At 36.4% G+C, this 19,085-nt stretch overlaps 1 protein-coding gene across 7 annotated transcripts in view; it reads right to left on the reverse strand.

Moving 5' to 3' along the window:
* The window catches only part of LOC109420024 (mucin-2-like), a 196,616-nt gene that overhangs the window by 168,128 nt on the left and 9,403 nt on the right, over window positions 1-19,085 (reverse strand). For all 7 annotated transcript variants that reach the window (XM_062850366.1, XM_062850363.1, XM_062850362.1 and 4 more), the window contains exon 2: window positions 16,304-16,609. In XM_062850366.1, the coding sequence (XP_062706350.1) occupies window positions 16,304-16,346 (43 nt within the window). In that variant the 5' untranslated portion in view covers window positions 16,347-16,609. The remainder of the gene's footprint in view (window positions 1-16,303; window positions 16,610-19,085) is intronic.

Consider the following 19,085-nt stretch of genomic DNA (forward strand, 5'->3'; position numbering starts at 1 on the left):
TACGTTTAACGTAACGTCGGAATATGTTCAACTAATAAATTTCCCAATTTTATTAAAATTATTGCTTTTCTTAATAAGGTATTCTCAGGATTCTGGAACAGTTCGCATTACATCGACGGAAAGATCATGCTTCGGAATGATGGCCCTAGCACAGAATCTAGCTAAACAAACAATAGTAGAAGATTCCAAAAACAGGGACCGAATTCTAAACCGCCCGATAGGTAGGAGATTGTTCACATCACGACGGTTTCAAACCGCTCGGACTCAATCAATACCAAAACTTTCGTATGACATTTTTAAGTTAAGCAAGGCCATCATGACTAGGAAACCTTGACCGATTGAACCCTTGAAAAGGCCCCATACAGATCGAAACGTCGGAAAAAATCATACACTAGTGTTTTCGATTCCCCCAAAAGGCTGAAGCCAACATTCTGAAGCAAAATAATCCCAGTCGTATCCCAACCAAGGAAAGATCATGGGTACATGTTTGACGAGAAAGGCACTATCACCACTAGGTGGATTAATCTGGGTTTTTTTTCATGTATTTTGTGCAACATGTATCTCTATGATGACCCCACAATGTATTTTGACAACTTCAGTAACGCTGGAAAGGACAGCTTTTAGTTAATAGTTGTGGAAGTCTTCATAAAACACATTCTATACAAAAGCTGATCACCAGGTCGTATTCCAGTTGGGCCGTAATGCTAAGAACAGAGGAAAACAGATTTCATGGCTAGAGTGAAAAGACGAACATGGTCTAACATGAAATAAATGAACATCACACCAATAAATTATCCTGTACAAAGTGCGAACTTTTGCCCCGCATAATGCGAACTTTTGCCCCCACTATGGGGCAAAAGTTCGCATGAGAGTACTTGTATTAAAAATTGTATTACCAAAACTACAAAAAGAACGCGACCTGTTTAACGAATAAAAATGATATTGTTTTCTTTTCGTTTATTAGTTATTTTGTGAAGTCCGTTAGGTGCGAACTTTTGCCCCGCATTACTCTATAAGATGTTGCATTGGATGATAAAGTATAGGCCATATGCGTGCATGCCTCCATTTAGGCGCATGTAAAATGTACGCATATCGCCTCCACTTTAACATCTTATTCAACATCTTATACGATCACTGGTTGACTAGGTCTGTACGTGTCTAACTCTATACAAAATTTCAAATCAATCGGTTTGAAATTGACTTAGTTATAGCGGCAAGTGCCCAAAATAGCTACACCTCCCCAAATGGTACAAGACCGTAGTTCAAAAAAGGGAAAACCTCCGATGATATTGTTTTAGTAGTTGTATTGACAACAACCTTCAAAACAACTTGACTCGAAAGAATAGCTCATATTTAAAGAAGGATTTGTTTTTTTTTTTCTTTTTTTAGGGATTTTCTGCCGTAGGCAGGTTCATCCCGAAAGAAGGATTTGTGCATTGGTATGCATCATTAGCCTTTTCACTATAAGCTCAGTTTCGGAACTGGGGCCCATGCTGAGGAATACTGCTATTCGCGTTCGGACCAAGAACTTTTCATTATGAGAACTTTCTTGACTCCCTTTGGCATTGAGTATTTTCGTGCCTGTTACACGATATGCCAACGCTGAGAAGCAGACTCTACCTCAGTTCGGGCGTTACTCCAAGAAAAGAAAGAAGTGCTATAACCTATATGTGCATTTTCGCATTTCAGCCTTTTCCATTTTCAGCCTTTTGTTACACTTTCTTGATTTCAGCCTTTTGTGCATTCAGCCTTTCGAAATTCAGCCTTATGTTACAATCCCCGCATTCCTTATAGGCTACGTGGCTTTTGAATGGCCTCTAAGTCTCGATTTCTTCATCTCGGCTTAACCGGTGAGCCAAGTTTACCCATATAGTCAGAGTGAAGAAATTGGCCCTTAGTAATGCTTGAGAACGTATTGAGACAAGTTTCAGTAAAAAAGTGATTTCGAAGCCAGCTCAAAGGTTTGGGGATGTTTGATTTGTAATGACATTAACATGAAACTTTTGGCATTTGTTCTGTTCCAAGAAGAAGAGTCTTTCAGCAATTTGAAACGATAATTGTTGAAAAAGTTGGTCAGAAGCCCACATGTGAAAGAATGCAGACTTTTATGATTTATGACTATCGGCAGACTGTAGTGGGCTGGACACATAAAACATGCGCCAAACAAATTTAAACTCGTTGTAAAGACTGTTACATTCGTTTCTCTCTAAATGGTTTCAAATTCATTATTAGAAAGAGGACTTTTTCTAGCGGAGTTTAGGTTCATCAGATTTACGTAATACCATATTATATGGGAGAAGTGGTAAAATACTAAAATCGAATTTATTTTCATTTTCCCCGATGAAAGATTTTTTAACCTCCAGAATCTTTTTCTATACAGCTAAGGCTAAATTATAACGAAAAAATATTTAAGGTTCATGAAACTGCGATAAATAATCGTGTTTCAACACACCGTGCCACATTACATATATGCTAAAGCAGCAGAGATTTGCTAGTTTTTAAAAATGCCTGTTTTTAAAAGTAAGTTCACTACGTAATTTATATATAACTCAATAAGACATCAACTAAGGTAAATATTGATTTTAAAACAAAAATCGCCGAGTATTTTCCTTGACAAAATATGACAAAATCGGTTCAACACAGTAGTTGTTCCTGAAAATTTGCTTGCGACCGAAATGGATTAATTTATATGACTTGACTGGTGTTTTTCACGCCATAGACCTGGGATCAAATCCCACTCCTGCCAAACTCACAAAATGCGAGTTCTTGCTTCGAAACGGAAGTAAAGCTATTGATTCCGAGATGAACTAACCAAGGGCTAAAAATCTCATTGATAGAGATAAAAAAGCATCCATAACGTCTAAAAGGACATTTCTGAAAATGTATCGCAACGTTCCACCATCTGATCCACAGTGCCCGCATCTCAACAGCATCTTGTTGCCTTACTTTACGCACGCCAACCTCACCGACCGACCGGTATGTGAATGGCAGTTGCCCTAGAGCCGCTTGTTGTTCGCATACGTTGCGGTGGCATGTACATAAAATCATATCAGCAGACGCATCTCGCTATCGTTTGGCCCAGTCTCGGCGCAGTCAACTGGTTTATCACAGCCATCCAACCAGCGCAGCGCAGTGGTCGTCTTGATTAAGTCTTCGTCACCTCATCACGTCCCATCTGTCCATCCGATCGTCCCTCACACGCACATGGCGACGACGGGGAAGAACCCCGAATCTGGTGCAAATGTCTCTCCTTCTGAATCGCATTCCTTTCGCGCGCGCGCGTAATGAGATGTTCCCAGAAGAGTTACCTACATAAAAAATACGCATCATGGGCCAGTCAGTGCCAGTGGTGGCGCGGTCACATCTCTACTCTACTCATAACACAATTGGCCACGTATTGTGTGCACTCGATTGGATTCCACTAAACGAGAACTAACTGTTTTTGGACCATGCATTGTGGGAGAATTTCTAGATGAATCGGTGTGGTTGGGAAAGGGTCCGGTTGGTGTGATCCAATAACGTTTGAGGCATTTAGCGGATTCAATCTATTTGTATGGCGAACTTCCTGACAAACGAGACTGGTTTTGAATGGCACTTTTGATGAGGCACGATTTGGGGGATGGCACAGCAGAATAATTTGGTAAATCGTGGGATAGCATAGGTTAATGTGATTGATATCTTAATGGTGGGAGGAGTGCACAATAACTATGTACTCTGATGATGGGAGCATTTGGAGCATTGAAAATGTTTGACTCAAGCCCACATCTTCACTAATTTGCGGCTGGTTTTAAAGTCTAGATATCATTGAAAAGATAATAAGTAACATTATTCACAAAAATTGGATCGATCAAATTTTAAGATGAGAAATTTAGTAATCTAACAGGTTGTCTGTTGATTTTCAACTGCATTTATCGAACTTAACCAGGCAGTGCCAACTATATTGCCACCTACTGTTTGTATTTTTTTCTGTTTTATAACAATTTATTTCGAACTTTTTTTTGTTTACACAAAATTGGGGTTACTAACAACGCCTGGTATTTTTTTTTTTTTGGTACTAAACAAAGCTTTAACAACAATTTGGGGGCCATTTGTAGTCACAAAAATGGCTAAATTTGAACGCGTGAAGAAAATTAGCTCAAACTTATTGTAAAATTATAGATTTGGTGAATATTTTAAGAAATATTCAAATTATGGGTTTACATGAGCTGAACTTCACAGTTCATGTTATGGGTTAAGCCCTAATCCACTCTAAAATCTCTTTTCCGGCTTTTTGGCGAAGTCAAAAGAAGAAAAGTACCCTAAACGGGCAGTGGAAACTATATTGCCACCTCGAAAGCTCAATTTTGGGGTAAACGGGCAGTGGCAACTATATTGCCACCTAGATTTTTGAAAGTTTCTTTCAACAAAAATTGTTTTGTAAGCTTCTGCACAAATTGCTATATTTTTCAATAACATCGCTAAACAAATTATTTTCCACGCATGAAATTAAGCTCGATAAAAATTTAAAAAAAATGTATCCGTGATTTTCTACATGCGTATTTATTATACAAATATTGGATTGAATTGAAAACATATACTTTTGAACCTGAAAATTTAATTCAAACTCGAAAATTTGATATTTTTAAAACCCTGAATTTCGAATACTTGAAAACAAGCTTCTAAATATGTATGACAGCAGGCAGAAAAAAAACAATTAAATTTCATTATAAGTTAAATAAGTACTCCAGCTATGTTATGTGTAGATTATATTATTTTTATTCTCGTTAAAACATGTTTTAAACTCGAATGTCTGTCTTATCCCGAAATAGCAAAAGCGATTTTTTCGATTTTCTCAAAATTCTGAAGGGCCAGTACGCACAGGCAAATCATATTCTTATGAAAAATTTCAATCAAGCATCTGACGAAACATGTTTTCGAGTATATCATGCCAAAAAAATTCAAAAAATAAAGTTTCGAATTTGTGTATTTGGTAAAACAGTAAAAAAGTAGGTTGTGCAGGAGTTTTGAAGGTTCTTTTTCTTTTCAAACATTTTGCACAAAAAAAAAATACTTTTAAATGTATAATTTTTATATAAAATAGAACCAAACCCATGCATGCGACACATCAAATCACGGCTCTTTAGATAACCTGATGAACGGTTAGCAATAATACGGATTCAGACCATATTTAGGAAAATCAGTAGTACTTCGGAACCGGTCCCGTGTGTCCCGCCGGAAGAGGTCAAATGTAGATGGGAACCAAACCCATGTATGCGACACATTAAATAGCAGCTTTTTCTATAACCTGAAGAACGGTCAGCAGGAAAATAGCTTTAGATCACACCTGAGACTACCGGTAGTGTTCCGCTTCCCCGCCGAAAGTGGCCAAATATAAAAATGAACCAAACCCTAGATCGAACCCATGCATGCGACGCATCAAATAGCGGCTTTTTTATTACCTGGTGAACGGTAAGCAAAAAAATAGCCTTAGATCACAGCAGAGACTACCGGTAGTATCCCGGAACCGGTTCCAGGTATCCCACCGGAACAGGCCGAACATAAAAAATGAAACAAACCCATGCATGCGACACATCAAACCGCGGCTTTTTCGATAACTTGATGAACGGTTTACCAGAAAATAGTCTCAGATCACATTGAAGACTACCGGTAGTGTTCCAGAACCCGCTGAGTATGTCCCGCCAGAATGACCAAAATGTAAAATTCAAATCCATGCATGCACAATGCACATCCATTCGCGGCTTTTCAGAAAACCTGTTGAACAGTTTGCAAGAAACTAGTTTCAGACCATATTTGAGACAACAGGTAGTTTGATTTTGACCTACCAAGCTGTTCGGTCTAGATCAGCATGTTGCGTCTGATGATGGCTGAAGCGTAGTAAGCCGAAACGTGTTACGCACAAGAAATAAATGCGAGTTTTATTCCAATTCACCGATAAAAGCCAATCAAACCAAATAATAGTAAAGGTCCACGGTGATTATCCTTAACCGACAATACGTACAGTTTTGGAACCGGTTCCGGGTATCTTACAGGAAGTGGTGAAAAACAGTAAAAAAAATCAATGCAAGCGTATGTGTAAGAGAACAAAATCTTGACAAAACCTTTTCAAAATCCAGAAACGTGAATAAACAGTAGGGTGGGGGTTGCATGGGAAAATTTAAATTCAATCGCATCAACCTCGAACACAGTTTTTCAATCCCCTTTTTTGTCTAAAATTACTTGGCAAAATTTTGATCCGACTGATTGCTCCTCAGGCCTGTGATAAGGTTCAAATTTGAATTGAATTCAGTATAAAAAAATTCTTTTGCTTCTATTTCTTTGGTCAAATTTTATTAATATAGTAACCAATGATAATTTAATATAGCATAAAGTGTGCAGAAATGCATTTATCGAAGACTGTAAAGTGAATTTTGGTTATGAAATAAGATATATTTTAGCTTGTTATTATCGTCTTGGGATTGATCAGCCTCCAATAATAGTAAAGGTGGTCAAGAAGTCAACAAAGAGGTCTGATATTTTTCAGCTCTGCCAATACATTGAACATAGCGTAGGAATGTGCCATCAATAAATTTCCCAACTCGAGATGGTTTTGATAAAATTCTTGCTTTTATATATAAAGTATTCACAGGATTCAGGACTACGTCGACAGAAAGATCCTGAGTACATATTCGACGAGAAAGGCACTATCACCACTAGGTGGATTAATCCGGTTTTTTTTATTGGAATTTGTACGTGGAACCTATTTTTGGTGTCAAAAATATCAAACAACGTTGTTTTGGAAATTGATGAAAAATAGAAAATTAAAAAAAAAAACAAAACAGTTAGGGTACTTGGCAAACTTTGGAGGTTTGAAGTCAGCTTTCTCAAAAAACAAAAATAATAATGAAGTGTAAGGTTTTTAGCAAATTTGAATTATATGTCATCTAACATAGATGTGCGATGATTTTTCTTTCAGTATATTTTTATAATGTAATCAAAATATCCTGAAACAACTCTGTTGAAAATCATTTCAATTATACAAACTACTTTTTGAGTTACCTTTTTTTAAAGAAGGAATTTGTACTTTTTTCATAGCGCATACCAAAAGTTTGGTGAAAAAAAATACTTATGTGTTGATGTACCGTGATTTCGGGTGAAATTGATCGACGTGAGAGCAATTTTTATTTGTTAAAAATAAAGCTTTAAACTCAAAACAATTTGTAGAAAATGACCATCATCTGGCTCAAGGGTTATTGAATGATGAGTTTACATGTTTTACAGATAATTAGTCATATATTTCTGTATAAAATTTGATATTTTCCGAAACTGCGTGTTTGGCGATTTTCAAAGACACTTTCTAACTTTTGTTACTGTAGCTGTATCGCACATGTAATGAATATTCGAATGAATGTTTATAGCTGCCAAGTGTTCGCTAAACCCGATTTCGTCATCAAACGTTTTATAAATATTGATATTTATGCATAAAATTGTACTTTTTCTAAAGTAATGACTTGTCTACTATGGAAACTGCATACATTTAGGCTTTTTCGATAGATTTATTAAACTTTAAATTTAAATAATTAAGAATTTACTAAACTTGTATAAGTTTTACAAAGCTTTTCGCATTCTGGGATGGATAATTCAGATAGAAAATTTATTTCCAGCACTTACAAAAGCATTTCATTGACTGATCAATTTCACCTCGAAACTAAAATTTCTGATTTTTTTATTTTAAATAATATTTATTACAATAAAATGATTTGCAGTAAAAGTTTCGACCTGGTTGACTGATGAAAACCGTGGTCGTACTTGTTTTAAAGCATTTAGTTCGACCATATCAATAACTATTCAAAAATTAAAAGCCAAAAACTGTGAAAAGTGATCAATTTCACCCGAAATCACGGTACAAATAAATGATTAGAGATTACTCAAGCGTTTTTTTTTTTCATTGGATCCTCCAAGAATACCTCTCTTCATACCTCCAGGGATTTCTCTGCTGAAATTCCTTTGGATTCTACAAATTGTAGAAAAATATATCGTTATAGAAAATGTTGTTTAGAATGTAACTGAAACAATGTTCGTTGAACATCAACTTAACCTCGTTTTTACATAACTTGACACATGCTCAATATTTTTATTTTTCATGACCTTTTGAATGCATAGGGACCTTATACTGTTGCACTGAACCCAGGTAACCAATAAGAAGTTATAATGGCATTAATTCGGCACTATATGCGCCTTTACAGCAGGTCATTAAATGCTATTTTGCCGTATATGCGCCATAAGTGTTAATTAAATTTTCTATCCCCCAGATTGTCAAAAGTAAAAACAAAATATTGCATCCTGCCCATTTTGCGGCTTCCCTTTCTCTTTTGTTTTTATCCTCACCCTCCTGTGCAACTTTTGAGGCTTGGGGGCACGTTTTGAAATGTTGTTGTTGTTGTTTTTATGCTGATTTCGGCGAAATTGGGTTTTGATCCCTCGATCCTCGGGTTGACGATGGTGCTGAGCCGCGCTACGATGTAAGCAATAGATAATTAGATAATGTGCGTTGGTTTTCTGATCAATTTAAAGCTTGAATGTTACACCGGCAGTTGCTTTGTCAGATATGCGATGTGCTCGGCATGTGCTGATAATTAAATCGAGCATTGGAAAGTAGCCAAAACCATGGAATTTATTTGCCAAAGCATTTTTTCCATTGTCTTTTTTTATTGCTACTCTAAAAATGACAGGGCATCGAATGATTATGGCATCTACAGCCGGGGCACGCCAATGAAAAAGTGGAAATGTGTTGCTGGCTTAGCATCACTCATCCCACTTAGCAGTTTTATGGCAATAATGTAGCAGTTATGCTACTTGTTGATCAAAACATACTATGCATCTGAAATGCTACATAACTGCAGTCAGGTTTTAAGTAGCATTTCAATTGCTAATATAGGACAGTTTAGCAGTCGAAATGCTATCATACGGCAGTAAGCAGGTTGAATTCAGATATAAAACAGAAATACGGCTTATTCAAATGCTTATTGGTTACCTGGGAAGTTAGAGCTCAATAATTGGTCAGTAATAATAGTACTTTTATGTACATTCTGCATCATAAATTGCGTCCATAATGATGGTCATATTGCATAATGAAAAATTACATATCTTTTGACCGTACAATGCAACTTTTCGACGGTAGGGAAACTTTTTTTATTTACTATCTGCCCAGGCAAAGTCGTACGAAAAATCAGTATTCATAAAAATGTTTTTTTTTTGTCATTTATGTTATATTTAATAATTATTGTTTTTCAATTCGATCTTTGCTCGGATTAATTGAGAAATATTTTTTCGGGTTCGGGTTTGATAGACGCAAATTTTTGGATAAGAAAAAAAAAATAGCAGGTTCGGGTTGGGTCCGGGTTTTGAAATTGAAAATAGTTCAGACACGGGTCAGGTTCGGGTCTTAAAAACAATCTCAAGACTGCACCACCTACGAATTTGTGTGACTTGCTCAATGTTTATGCTAATATATCTCAATGATATATTATGATTACAGCTGTGAAAACCACAGGTTTACATACAATAACAATCCTTAAAAATCAGTTCTCATCCATTTTGGCCAGGTTGCTGCCAGGTTTGCTTGGCATCTCCCATTAAGAAACACATATGATTGATCAAAACATAAAGCAAAGTCTGGTATGGCCAAAACACGGTGTCTATGGTAGAAGAATATTTATCTGGTTGGTTCCAGTTTTTAGATTGTTGTTTGTGTATATTTAGAAAATTCACGTTTTAATATATAAGATAACAGTAGGCTACATAACCCTAACGGGACCCGTGTACTGTACTCAACATGGAAACATTACATCACGGAGAGAAATTGCTTGAAGCAAACAAAAATTTGGTTATTTTCTAAACTACTTAATTTGTTGTTTTTATCTTTAAAATAGTTTTTTCAAGGCATGAATTTTATTTGTAATAAACATGCCGCTTTGGTTATTTCAAACCAAATCAATTATTTGCATGCGATGAAGAACATGGTTCTTTCAACCTATTACCACTGACAGTTAAGACCACTAGCCAAAATTGAGGTAGGGAGCATCCATTAAGTACGTCACGCTAAAATTGAGAATTTTTTACCCTGAAGTCTGTATCAACTAATATGGCCACCCCGGAACATCTAGCATAGGCTCCACAGGGGTGACATTGGGGACAATTCTGGTTTGCAACCAAAACATGCCGTGCGACGTATCAAACTTCATGATTTCAAGAAATTCGGGCAGAAAAAAATGACTGAAGTGTGTAGCAACTAATATGGCTGCTTCGGAACACTTGAAACAGGTTCCGCGGGGGCCTTTCAAACACAATAACACACAAAATAATCACTTTCTGTCATTTGGCAAAACAAAACCCCTGCCCCACCTCCTGACCCCAGTACAATCCGGAATATCTCCGGAATGGTTCCGGATACTACATGTCCACTTGAGTGTAATAAACTTGAACCAATTTATGATCGATTAAGGGCGACTTCAAAAAAAATCGGATGAAAATTGACGAAAAGCCAACATTTTCAAAGTTACTTGTCGAGGGGCGGGTATGTGAAGGTTAACAAAGTTCAATAGAATTAATTCAGTCAAAAATTTGCTTGCAATAAACCCAAGCAAAATTTTGGTTTGAAATAACCTATTTTTGCGATCGTGATTTCTGATCGTGATGCTGTTGCAGCTAAGTCTAAGTCATGGAGCGTAATCTCTGCTAGTATTTTTACCATATCGCGGTTTTATCTGCACTTGTTATCTAAATTTAAACAGATGATATTCGAAAAAACATGAACTACAACAAGATAAATGCTTAGAAAAATGGAAAAAGGATAAATAGACAATGAAGTTTTCATTATTTCAGTTACAGCCGAAATCAGCTGTAGCTGAAACTACGGGTAAAACAGCCATATTCATTCCGGGGAAATCAATTACGTAGCGGCAAAGGTAGGTGGAAATATAATTGTACACGGAGAAAAATAATTATTAAAAACAACCAAACTTCAGTTGTATCTCAACTAAATCATAGGTTGAATTTTGCACAAACAAAATTTTAGCTTGCTCTGACCATGTGCGTTGATGGTAACAAACTAATGTTATAGATTTTTTTACGGTAATTCAGCTAATTTTTGGTATGAACAACAAACATTTTGGTTGTTCTATTTGACAGCTATGAAAACAACCAACAGTTTAGTTTCATTTAAACCTGAATAATTAGCTTGGATTAAGCAAATGTTAAATCATATTAAACGATGCCCTTGTTTGATTCGACTAATCGAATTGGATTAAAAGGGTTCTATGACAAAAGGTCGAAGGTCATAAGGTTGACGGTCAAAAGGTCGAAAGGACAAAAGGTCGAAGGGTCAAAAGGTCGAATGGTCGAAATAAAAAAAATAACTGGTACAAAAGGTCGAAAATGCAAGTGTTCGAAAGGTCGAAATCAAAAAAAGACTAAGACAAAATGTTTAAAAGAAGAAGGCTGAATGATTAAAAGCTCGAAGGCTGTAGATAGTAATACAACTGAAAGGACCAGGATTCGTTTCCAATTTGCAACGCGATGATATCCTCCATAACTTTTTTTCGCCTTCCGTCACTCATGATCAGTATGAATATTCGGAAAAATTAAAAAGAAATGGTCAAAACAAATAGAAACATTACGGTAAAAATATCGAAAACCAGTGTATATAAGAAGTACATTGAACTAAAAATATAAAACTTAACGTTGGTATCAACACCTTTTGATAATTTAGTAGATCATTGAAGCAGATCTCTTTGGAAATATCTAAAGTCAAATACAAAATAATCGCTGTTATAGTACAACTCGAAAGACCGACCTATTTCAAAAGAAGGCAAAATATTATTAACATTTATATTATTAGTAAATACGTCAAAAATTGTCATAAAGCACTTTTAGAAAGAACAGCCTATGTTTTAAAGAAGGCAAATTATATAGCAAACAGAAATGGTAATTACGCATATAGCCGTGAATATGTAACTTCAAAGAACTGCCGTTTTTACAAAAGGATGTATTAGATAAACTATTATACAAAGCACAAACTAAAGGATCGATTCCCATTCCGAACGGGACATCCGAAGGCCCTTCATTTAGTAACTCTGAAGTGCTAAACGACCACTAAGTTGAAATGATGCAGGCAAAGTTCCAATAATAGCGTAAAGTAGGAAAGAAGACAATAAAAAGGATTTTAGATTATTTTCAGTCGTTTTTTTTTTCATTCGACCTTTCGACCTTTTGTCCACTTGTGATTTCGACCTTTTGTCTCACTTATTTTTTTTTATTTCTACCTTTTGACCCTTCGACTTTTTGACCCTTCGACCTTTTGACCTTCGACCTTTTGACCTTCGACCTTTTGTCCTACAACCGTTAAAAAGGTATTTGTTTATATTTCTATCCAATAATGTCAATGATAAACGAATGCGAATAAAAAACTTCGGAGATCTTCCATTTATTTTCATCAGAATTATTTTAAAAAATCATTTGGTTCAGCTGCGGAATTGTTGGAATTAGGGATCTTCCGTGCTCATAGATTATAATCTGCTACTGTCATTTTTTGAACAGCTGGCCGGAAATCGTGAAAGATCCCTGGAAAGCTCCTTGTTTAACATGTTTGAAAAATTATTGAATAGTTTTACTTTCGGGACATGAATGTAACTTGCTTGCGTACTGTGATCGAAGAAAAACGGTTTCCTTGGGCGATTCACGCAAGGAAATTCCCATGCATCAAGATAGGCCGAGAAATTCCTTCCGATCTGAAATCAGCCCTTTACCGCTGAAATATTAAATACTAGCTGTCCCGGAAAGCGTCGTTCTATTCGCCTACTGTGTTTTTGACATGCAGCTCTGTATAAAAATGCCCCGCAAAACTTTCTCGTTTCCGGTGCGTTCCCGGTTGATTTTCCCAATTATTTTTTCGTACGAACACGCCGGAGCCCTGCACGATTGAAACACTGAAAGAATGGTGTAGATCCGTTGGCCCGTTCTCGAGCCTATTCGTGACATACAAACACCATTCCATTTTTATTTATATATACATAGATAGATTAGTATGTGTTGTTGTATTAGTAATAAAGTTTAAAAAATTAAATAAAGTCTACATATATGCAAATTTTCAATACTCTGGAATCATTTTAGTGGCATAAATGTTTATTTTTAACATACTCCCTACTTTCAATGATTGCTCAAGAGTTTCGTCGAACTCTGGCTGACACTTCTATTTCAAGAAGATTTCCAGTGAAATTCAAGGTTTTGCCTATTTTGGTTCTCTCTATCTATGGCTGGTCTTGAGAAACTTACTGGAGTAGCATGAAATGGTGCTGCTCGAAAACCATTGTGATTAAAGGATGCTCTGCTGGTAGACTCGTGAGTGCTTCTTCCGTAATTTTTTTTTATCAATTTTGCACTGTGGGAATGAGTACAAACTGAAACTCCTGCAACCTATATGGAAGCTCCTGAGACCTCCCTAAACACTCATAAAATCCTCTGAAGTCCATGAAACCCTTTGAGATCCTTTGGAACACATCTGGTTTTAACTGATTTAAAATTAATCATTTCATCCTCAACGTTGGACAACACCAACCCAGCAACCGTTTAGACTTCATGGGCTGAGTAAGCCAATTTTAAAATTAAAAAAAAAAATACACCAGAGATTTTAACACCCAGTTCAGCATGAAACAAACTTACCAAATGTACGGATATTGATCATCCTTCTCTGTTACCATTGCATTGCATTGTTGCTAGCTGTTCCTTGATTCTTTCCTTTATATAATTTCCTGCTTCGCGATCGGCTTACGTGAACTCTTGGAACTCGAAGAACGACAACGTCCTTCATGCAATCATAGAACAGCACCAAAACGTCCGATGAAAAATTTAAACAGAAGAGGTCTTCTTCTGAACTTCAGTTAGCAATAATTCACATGAAAGTTCAACTCTAACATTTACTTTGATGCGTTAAAAAACGGGAGCTAGCAATTTTACATTTATTTTTTATCATGACATATTCCGATCTCGTTTTGGGCATTGCTTCTTTAAATGCAAAAACAAAGAATTGGACCAGTTGCGACAATTTACATAAAATAAAGATTATACGGTTTCATTTAATATAGGGTAGCGAACAACTTGAGCAGCGGCCGATATTTTGGGCACTCTTCGCTACAACTCAGTCAATTCCAAACCAATTGACTTAAAATTTTGTACATGGCTAGATATAGACTGTTTCAGAAATTATAAATACACTAACGATAACCTGCCATTTCATTTTGAGCACATTATCCAAAAAAGTTTCTTCTAGCTCTAATAGTGAACATGCTAACGAAGCAAATAATACCAATTTTGTTGATGTTTCTGGTAAAAGTTAAAAAATAGGGCTCTGTAAACAAGATGATCAAAATTTGAAGTTGCACAAAGTGGTCAAAAAATGTAGCATAATAGTAAAGAAAAAAATCTCACAGATAATATATTTAATTTCCAAACACAATAAAAATTACTGTATCGATAATAAAAGATATTTCTCGATTGGTAATAGTTAGTTTTACTGGAATATTTGATCAAGAACCACCATTACGGGCCTTCTCAAAACAAAAATTTGTGTTTCAAATTTCTCAACAACACCAGTAGCAACAAACGTTAAGCAAACGAATGTCTTAATTACTGCTTACTGCATTCGTTTTCATGGTATGACAAGCTTTTCCATCTGAAGGATCGAATGAGCTGAAAAAATAAGTTTGTTTAGATCAAATGCGTTCAGGAAAGCTCAGAAACTGTGTGGTAGTTCTTATGTTTCGTAGAAAACCTTAAAAAATGAGAAACTTGATCTCCGAAAAAATATTGTGGAAATGCCTTTATCGATTTTTCCCAAATTTTGATCAAGGCATTCCTTAGACAACTTGTTGAGAAAGCGAATGTGATAAAAATTTAGATAATTTTTGGTATTTAGTGATAAATAATGTTGAAATCATTAAAAAACACCTTTGTGCAAATGCAAATTTGAAAAATTTAGTTATTTGTTAGAGAACTCGACTATTCTTTAAGATATCAACACCATTGAAAGGAAATATAAAAATATGGAGTATAATGTGCTATACTCTGAAAGAAGTAGGTTAAAATCATTGTAACAGTTCATTTAATTTACTAAACAAAGTGTATTTATAATTTCTGAAACAGTCTATACCATACGTATCTCATCGCGTTCCAAAAATTGTGTCAATTGGTTCAGAATTGGCTGAGTTATAGCAAAATAGGAACCCTGCCGAGATGGTTCCACTTCCCTATTGGTAGCTGATATAGGTTTGCTGATCTTCATTAGACTGGCAGAAACCGGTGCTCGTACACTAGAGCTTCATTTCACATGCCCGAAACCTTGTTATGCGTAATCAACAAATCTTCCTACTATTCTGATCATTTTTCAATCGTGTCAGCTGCTGCAAATCAAAACTTGAACAGGAGCAGCATTATTTATTTCTTTTGCTCTTCATCATCTTGCCATTATTTCACCTTGCGGTTCATAAATCGTTGTTTCCGGATTGGTTGGTGTTGGGTTGGTGCAAATTTTGCCCTTTGCCACCATACTGATAACCTCCAAAAGAATGACATTCACCGTTGTGCGGGGGTAATCGATCGCAAAAAGTAAAATAATTATGCGCAGCACCATCTGCAAAATGCCTGACTTCAAAATAAACCAGAATTGAAAGAGGCTCAAATGTTCAGACGCACAATAAAAATCAAAAAATATTTATTGGTCTATCCGAAGGTATATCTAGCTAGACATAAATCACGTAACAATAATTAATTGTAAAACAGTCTTTAACACTTGATTTATGGTCTCGGATGTTATGCCCAGGTACCTTGGAAACTAGTTTTACAAACGAATTTATAAGAAACTAATAAACTCGATTCTCAAATCAAAGTAGTAGAATTACTGATGAGTAACGTACGGTATCCACAATCAAGCTCTGGTGCACCAAGATTTAATTGTTAGTATAATAAGAAGCTCTTGCATAATTGGATAATGCTCATTCACGGATACAACCAAAGATTTATTATAGGTCTACACTCAAAAAGCGTACTTCGTTAATCGCAGATTTCGTTAAATTGTTTTACAAATGCCATAACAATAAACTGCTCCGACAGTAAACCCCAATAATAGCCTTGCATACGAAGCGATAGCACCGCTCAAAAGATTAACCTCAATGTTATACCCTGATTCAAAGAATTAGGTAATGTAATTTTGGTAGAGACACGCCCCTCAGATGGCTCACTGAGCAAACAACACCTTAGCCTAGCTTGTACTCACCGATCATAAAACTCAAGTCGACGCGGCGCCTCATCGTGACCATTAGTTATTCATCTACCGCTACGGGGGTCCAAGAACACTTCCACCACTGATTGCCTTTGATTGCACTTTCAATGGCTTCTTCGTTCAGCTTCTAGCTAGACGACGTCCAGCACACTTCTAAAACACTAGTCACACTCCGTTAATCCTCTCGGTTAATCCGGCAGAACAAATATTTATACACGACCGGCCACACTATTCTGTAGCTCATGAATTTTCATCAACAATTTCCCGCATCTGTTTCGGTTGATGTGTTTATCGTTGTCACTAAATTATTCGAAGAAAGATGAGAAATGAGCGGGGAAAGGTCTCACTGAATTCATTCATATCAATTCACTATTGTTTTGTTCTTCGGCCGAGCAGCAGTGGGAATCCCCTCCTTCTCGATCGAACGCTTTAGTTTTCTTCGCCCCCAAACCCAATTCTTCGCCACCAGAACGTGAAATAAAAAAAAAAAGTATATCGGGAGAAGAAATGGAAAGTGTGCGTCCACTTGGGGAGGAGGGGTTCGATATTGCCCACTGTAAACACCGTAATCTCTTCCGATTAACGAGGTTGAACACGCGAGGTTTGTGTTTTGCGCGCTCATTCAATTGACGTTGGTTTATGTTCTTGATTTGGCGTGGCAGGAGGTTTTTGCGATCGTGGAAAAACTAGAATGCAGAATTTGGTGAAAAAGTGATCACGTTGAAATTTAGAAAGACCTTAAGAACAAGCTTTTTAGAATCCCAAGATGGCCACCACAATGACCGACTTTTGCACTTTCTCATGATGTAGAATGGTAGAAATCTAATAAAGCCATGAATCACCGCTCCGGATTTTGCTATTTTAAGCTTACTACAAGTGAGCAAGAAAAAAAAATTAAAAAAAAATTGTTAGAAGTTTACATCTTGAGCATTTCCAGCCCAAAGCAAAAAAATAAAATGCTCTATATTTTTTTATTTTAATGAGATTTTGTTCATGCGCTGAATTCCGTAAATAATTTACTTTCGCATCAACACGTAACAGTTTTTTTCTCACCTAACCTTTGATACGCGCGTATGAAAAATACCTAATTTTCTTCATGAAAAATTATAAATCGAAAACAGTTTGTTGGATTTAAATGATGTCTTCAAAGATGTTTGAGGATATTTGAAGAACTTGAAACAAAAACTCACTGAAAGCAATATTCATCGCGGATTTATGCTAGATGTCATACAATTTCAATTTTCCGAAAACTTCACTCTTCGATTTTATTTTTTACTTTTTTTCTGGCCTCAAAACTTGCCTAGTAGCCCAGCATGGTCGAATGCTTCTAACTATTTCTTCTCGAATTTTTATTTTTCAGCCATTTTTAAAACAAGCGAAAGTAAACAAATTTTGATTTTTTTATAACAAACATAGATTTTACGTAGGTTTCAAGAAATAACTATTGATGATATTTTTCCTACACCTAATCTAGCACTTAACCATACTTGAGTTACAGTCAGTGTTGCATTTGAACGCGATCAATTTGCGTTCATGTTCAAATTCGGCACGCTGCGATCAAAAAGATTTGAACATTGTTCAGTTCAAAATTTGGAACGCGAGCGAGCTCGAAATTGAACGCACCTTGAACAATGAGCAAGAACTGCACCAGTATAATGCCAACATGCTAACATGATACCCTGGTACCCGCTAAACTGAAATGGTCATATTTCTGCTATTTTTTCGCCAATTCTAGCAATCTTGGGCTCATTGGATTCAGAATCTGACCTTCTATTGTGAGGGGGAACCGGTCCGGCCACCGTGGTTTGCGAATAATCCGTATTTCGGTGCAGAATGTTAATGCCCAATGCCATAATGGCCTAGGTCGTATGGCACATTTTTTCGTGCAACAACGAGTGTATACAAATGCGTCACAAAGCCCTAGGAGAGAAGACATATAGAATATGATGACGCATCCAAGCTTTTGGACGTTGTTTCGCATAAAAACGCGTCATAAGGACCGAGGCGCTGTGACCCCGGACGATTCGGTCCGCTTCCTTCCCAACACCACAATGCAATGTATGTACGTATTGCAGACTACATCTCAAATTGGACTATCACACTTTTTTTGGTACGCCTAAAAAGTGTGATAAAAGTGCACATTTGCCTCGGATCGTTTCGACGTCTTCGGTGCACTTATTCCTCCATTTACAAGGAATAAGTGCACCGAAGACCTCAGTTTGATCCGACGCATCCCTGCGCTGTAATCACACTTTGAAGGTGTGTGCACACTATTGTGTCAGTCCAATTTGGGGTGCAGTCAGCAATATTACTAATATAATAGTATGTGGTACAGTAAAGGGCCATGTTCCATGAAGTCTTATTTCTACGGAACTCTGGACGACTGGACCGATTCATTAACTTTACATATTGATAGAATAGTGCATTAGAACATTGAGCCGAATGGGGATCTGAACGGGCGTTCTTGAGCAGTGAAAAGCTCTGACACGCAAGTTCAATGTTTACTGCGTTCACGTTCAAAAAATTGAACGCGTTCAGTTCATTTTTGGCTCGCGTTCAGTTCAAATGCAACACTGGTTACAGTGAATTGAAAAAATAAAAAAAAAATGGAAAATGTATGGGACCTTGTGAAATATTATTCGAGATTTTTTTTTTACTATTTTAGAGTTTTTATCACAAAAGGATCAATTATCTCTCAGATATGTGAGTTTTCCATCTAGAATAACATTTAACAGAGTCCATTTTTTTACTTTTTTTGAATTTGCTGTAACTTAAA

Source organism: Aedes albopictus, chromosome 2, assembly GCF_035046485.1.
Source record: "Aedes albopictus strain Foshan chromosome 2, AalbF5, whole genome shotgun sequence".
In the NCBI taxonomy this organism is placed as follows: Eukaryota; Metazoa; Arthropoda; class Insecta; order Diptera; family Culicidae; genus Aedes; species Aedes albopictus.